The 6,000-nt window shown below is 48.7% G+C and overlaps 1 protein-coding gene across 1 annotated transcript in view; it reads right to left on the bottom strand.

The window, feature by feature from the left end:
* Positions 1-2,452: 2,452 nt before the first annotated feature.
* LOC307245669 (glucagon receptor-like) overlaps positions 2,453-6,000 on the bottom strand; it is a gene marked incomplete at both ends in the record, with an annotated part of 32,454 nt that continues 28,906 nt past the window's right edge. Inside the window, one exon of the mRNA XM_080021316.1 lies at positions 2,453-2,524. Within this exon, the coding sequence (XP_079877442.1) occupies positions 2,453-2,524 (72 nt within the window). The remainder of the gene's footprint in view (positions 2,525-6,000) is intronic.

Below are 6,000 nucleotides of genomic sequence, written 5' to 3'. Positions count from 1 at the left end.
TAACGTAACACAGAGTATTTGTTCCATTGCATCTAGGACAGAGTTAGTCTGCGAGTGGAGTTCAACTTGTCAACCCGCAATGCAACTCTTTATTCGTTGTTTATTCATCAACAACTGCTGCAACAACTCTGTCCTGTGGTACGAGCAGAGCACACAACCACCACCACCCCTCTCTTTGGAGAACCATCTTACCATGTTTTGCTCTTTAACAACTAATCCTCATTACTACTCCAAGAGGGAGAATCACCACAGGTGAGACCAATAAACATAGAACCAAACAACATTTACACAAAAACATAAACATTGGACGACAACACGGATTGAAAAACAGTGAATTAGCTTCCTGTGATCACTGGCCTCTTCCTGTCATAGTTATGGAGGAAAATGAGGGAGGAAAGGAGAGGGGTACAACCAGGAGGGGGGTGGGTGTGGGTGTGTGTGTGTGTGTGTGTGTGTGTGTGTGTGTGTGTGTGTGTGTGTGTGTGTGTGTGTGTGTGTGTGTGTGTGTGTGTGTGTGTGTGTGTGCGTGCGGGTGCGTGTCCACCCACCGGTGAGTGTACATAACTTATCCCAGTTGGTTCTGGTGTATAAGGTTGGTATTATGTCGCGGCGCCTCCAAGCAGCGGAAAGGGCCCCGAAGCCCCCCCGAGCTCCGCAGCCTTGTAGACACCCCACGGCTGCAGGAAAGCCCCGAGCACCCTGCCCTGCGGCCACAGAAGACCCCCGAGCCCCCCAGAGAAGCCGGAGGCTTGCGAAGCCACCCCACACGTCCAGCCCCGAGGAGCATGACCCAGTCCCAGGGAGCACGAGGAGACGCCGCACCCCAGGGGCGCACACATACAACCCACCCCCAGGTGCAGGCACAAGACGCGGCCACCGGCACAGAACCCAGGCCGCGGGCGCCAGGCACGGACCGCAGGCCCGGATCCCCGCCCCACGACGACAGACCGACACCCCGCCCGAACCGCCCGCCCCGCAGGCGAAATGGAGGACTCCTATGCCCAACCACGCCCCACGTAATGGCGAGGCTCGCCCCACCGCAGCCGACCAGGCGCCCCACCCGGCGTGAGCGCCGCTCGCCCATACACGTAGCAGAGTGTGCCCAGCGCGGGGCACCTGGATGTTGGCCCCCCGCCGATGCCAGCAGGCCGCCAGATATACAGGCCCTCCACCACCCCCAGCACCCGGGGCGCCCGCCGCAGACAAGCCGCGCAGCAGGAGTGAAGGCCGACAGCCCCCCCCCCCGCCCCCGCACCCCAACCCACACCCACAACAGACAGATTTCCACTTCAGCCTCGGCAGAGATGTGACCTGAGTGATCGCAGTGACCCAACATCTGGATTTGTTTTTCCTTTTAATTATTTTCAATAATTTAATATCCAATGAATACAAAAAAACCCACAAATCTTTGTCAAAAAAGATGAAAAAATAAACAAGAAAAAGGACAAAATGTCGTTCAGTGTGAAGTTCCAGGATGGAGCAGAAACCTCTTGCATGTTCATACATTTATTGTTATTTTTAATCCATTTGAAAAATCCGTCGCACAGTGAAAAGGAGGAAAATAACCATTTAGATTTTCATAGATCGTCTCCTGCAGTGTTTACTCAGTTAAAAGTCCCTTTTTGTACAAAACATTTTTCTCTTTCCATAAATAAAAACCTTATTGTCGTATCTAGGCAGTGAATTAAATTTTTTTTCAGAGTTATTTGGAAAACGTTATTTGGTTATTTTATCAGGCGATTCAACCGGTTGCCCTTAGTGACATCACACAGGGTCGATGATCTGCATATTATTTAGGCTCCTTGACAGGCCCCGCCCTCCAGCAGGCAGCGAATCGGAGCAGAGCTCATTGACATAAAACCAAAGACTGGAAAACAGCTGCTCCTGATTCAGACTAGGTTCAATCCAGATTCAGAATCGCGATGAACAAGCGAGTCTTTTGCCGGAGTGACCCCGAGTAATTTAGAAGATCTTCTCGTTATAAATGAATCGTATTGGTCTTGCATCACGACAGCAGAGGCTGCAACACAAAATCCTTTTTGTTTTTCTTTCGCTGTACACGTTTATTTTTGAGCACACACACGTTTTACCTGCTCGTAAAATATTCAACCTTTTAACCAACACGGAAAGGATGTATTTACAGTCCGTGGTCTCAGTCCGAGTCTATGGCTACGACGTGGGGCAGCAGCTCCACCGGGTCGCGGAGGTGGATGAGGAAGGAGACCGGCATGGAGGCGGAGCCCTCCCCGGTGCCCTCCCTGTCGCCCCGCCGCACGCCGCCGTCGCCCCCGGTGGCCGGCGGTGGGCGGCACAGCGGCGAGCCATCGGCGGCGAGCAGGGTGTCAGGGCCCGCCGAGCTGTCCGGCAGCGTTCCCCTCTGGGAGCCCGAGGAACGGTGGTGGCCCGGCGCCGAGGTGATGGAGAAGGTCTCCACCCGCGAGTCCCATGTTAGTCACTGCCCACAGCAGAGTATCTCCACCTCCTGCCTCCAACTGCGGAGCTTCCTCTTCAGCTCCGTCCGCACCTGCAACAGGTCCACATTTCCTGTTTTTTTCTGGAGGAAACCGCCAGGTGGAGCCGCTCCTCCACCAGAAGGCTAACGCTGGACAATTAGCATCGGACAAATAATCCAACAACAAAGCAGAGGTGTCACTCATTTCCACGGAGCGTCGGAAACCGCAGGCGAAGAGCTCCAGCAGAGGCTCCGGGGATTCATTGGGATCTGAGTCTACGACCTTTTGGGAATCTTAAAACAAAGTAAATAACTTGCATCTGTAAAATAAGACGTAGTATAAATGAATGTGTTAATATGGTGATATTCTTTATAGGGCTGGGCTACGAAACCTGACACTCCACCTCCACCGGGCGCCTTAAGTCTCTTGGCTTGGCACCAAATCCGACTAACGACAACAATTCACCGGAAGTCTCATTCGTTTCTACAAGTCAGAAACCGCATGTGACAAGCCCCGCCCCTACGTGATAAACTCTGCCTATCTGGAGGCAAACCCCGCCCCTCTTTGATAAGCTCATCCCCCTCTGGGGATGAGCTTATTATTCGCGGATGCGAAACTGCTGAGCAAACTCCCCTGTTGTTCTGGAGAAGACGGAGCTCTCCCGTCTTCTACGACATATTTTGAGGTGGGAGATCCAGACACATGCGCTGGGGGGCCCCTAGGGGCCGTGTTCTGACAGTCGTAGCGCTTTTCGGATTCGGTGCAAAGGCGACTTGAAAGGCTCATCTCACGAAACGCAAACCTTGTGAGAATATACATATTTTTTTCAACAGGCGTGGTGGAAAACACGGCCATCTCACGTCACCGCTCTGGAACTACACACCGTCCTGAATCCCTAGTTTGTTGGTATCTAACTTTGGTTTTACGCTGTTAAAAAAAATAATAAAATGGGAAAGATTTATTTAAAATGTTGTCGTCATATTTCACTTATTTTTCTATAATTCGATTGGTTCTGTTTAAAGAAACTTTTTCTTTAATTGTTTTTGTTAATGACAAAATCCTTGAGTAAAGTCTCCATCCAACAGAAGACTGAGACATTAGGATTTCCGTGATTAAATAGAATTTAATAGAATTTAGATTAGAGTTATCTCTATATTCCCTCCAGGAAGCAAGGGGACACAAAGTGAATTAAATATTATTTAATTAAAAAAAAAAACGCTGCTCTGGTGAAAACATGAAATCACGAAGAATCCCAGCTTTCACTCCAAGCCTTTAAACCCAAAATCGAATCCCATTTGTTGGACAGTTGTTATCTGCTCTAATTGTGATGGGAGTGAAATGGGGTCCTGGATCCCAGAGGGGTTAGGGGCTCTTCGGCTTTTGGCAGCGTCTCTGATCGGCTGCAGCTGAAACTCAGAATCTGAAAGTTATTTCTCTTCAAATCCCGGTGTCTCTCCTGCAGGTTTGGAGGAGGCAGAAAGTGGGAGTCGAGGGATTATTTGGAATCTTTGACTCTGAGTGGAGGTACCGCGACTGTCCACTGGGGGCGCTGTGGTTGAAATATAGGTACAATGGGAACAGTGGAAATAAAAATCGACATTGTTGGATTTCACTCATAATAATAATAATAATAATAAATATAGCTGCAGGCAGCAGTAAACGGGGTCCAGTTTAGTCGTGTTAGATAGGTATTAAAGTTTTCCGGGTTCTCTGAGACGCGGCACGAGTTGGGATTTCCTGAGTTCAAATTGAATGCTGCATCGGCTCCTCGGGTATGCGGTCTACACAGCGCAACGCTCCAAATGCGAATGCCCACCCAGGGACTTCAAACAGGATTGAAAAATCGGTTCATGATGTCACAAGTGCAAGTTCCCAACAAAACGGTTCCATTCAAACAGACTCGACGCCGCACGTCCCGCAGAGACGTTTCATCAACTTTCTAAACCTTTGGGACTAAGACAAAAAGGGACGCGACCCGGAGCCGTTATTCTGGGGCCGCAAGTGAACTCCAGGTGTGAGGTCACAAACACGGAATATGTTTGCCGCTGACCTGGGGGTGAGTAAGGAGCGCCAGCGCTTGAATTCCACCAGCTTACCCTGCGCGTGTCGCGTGTGAATAAAATGATTTTTCTTGTTCGTCGGGTTTCAGTCCTTGGCGATGATGGGTCTATCGCGCATTTGTTCACATCACAGCGACGATGAAAATAGGCTTTCTGGCGCTCCAGAGGGAGAACATTTCAATCGACAGCTCAGCTCAGGCTGGTGGTGGTAAAAAATAAAATAAAATCTGCGTAATTATAATAATAATAATTGAATGGTTCAAAAAACCAACATGTATATAACCAAAAATCTTTGCCTCAGTAATGGAAACAGCCTCGTTTGAGTCACAACTCAATTGTAAATCAGAAGAATTCTTAAACGGCGACATCAGAACAGTGTGTGTGTGTGTGTGTGTGTGTGTGTGTGTGTGTGTGTGTGTGTGTGTGTGTGTGTGTGTGTGTGTGTGTGTGTGTGTGTGTGTGTGTGTGTGTGTGTGTGCGTGCGTGCGTGCGTGCGTGCGTGTGTGGTTTTCGTTTGGTTCCTGAAGCGAGAGCTGGGAGCAAAGAGGAGGCGAGAGGATGCGTGTGAGAGGTGAAAGGTGATGGAGCTCCCCTGCCGCCCAACCTGTCAATCGCCTCCTCCACCTCCTCCACCCCATCGCTACACTTTCACTATACCACTTTTATGAGGGGTCCGGCCCGCAGGACAAGCGGCAGCCGCTGCCACGAACACGGTTGAGGTGTTGTTAGAACCGGGACGTCGCGGACATCTCGTGATTCAAGTTTCATCCAGATCGATCCACATTTGGAGCAGGAATTAGTGAAAAACGGACGAAATTTGACCAGAAGTAGCCGAATATTCATGCATCACCCACACACCAAAGTCATAAAAGCTCCGGTCGGGTGGTGTAGCAAACTTTTGTTCCTTTTCCCTTTTTGTGAATATAAACACTTTCTGTTCCCTTCTTATCTTGCAGCATTGGAGCGAGTCGTAGCACAAACTGTAGGAGTGGAAAAAAGTCCAAAACATATTCCGTGTTTGTGACCTCACACATGGAGTTTGCAGAGCAACGAGTCTGAATCGTGTCCCTTTTATTTTAGTCCCAAAGGTTAAAAAGGTTGATGAAATGTCTCTGAGGGACATGCAGTGTTAATTCCGTTTGAATGGAAGCGCGTTGTTGGGAACACAGAGACACCGTGAGGCAAGACTCTGTGGACTACAGGAAGTAGACAGGGACCAGACAGGAAGTAGACAGGGACCTTCTCAATTTTAGAATAAAGTCATAACATGCAGCAAGTGGATCCTTTTATTATTACATGAAACTGCCCCTGGCCAAAAAAAAGAGATTGAGATTGTAATGACATACTATGACATCATCTGAAAATACAAAATGAGATCAGGTATTTTGGCCACATCAACAAACTTTAATTCAATGACTTTCTGAATTATTATTATTATTATTATTATTATTATGATTATTATTATTTTAGAGGAAATAAGAAGAAAT

Source organism: Zeus faber (genome assembly GCF_960531495.2).
Source record: "Zeus faber genome assembly, chromosome: 20".
NCBI classification, from domain to species: Eukaryota; Metazoa; Chordata; class Actinopteri; order Zeiformes; family Zeidae; genus Zeus; species Zeus faber.
This window is presented reverse-complemented; position numbering and strand designations above follow the sequence as displayed.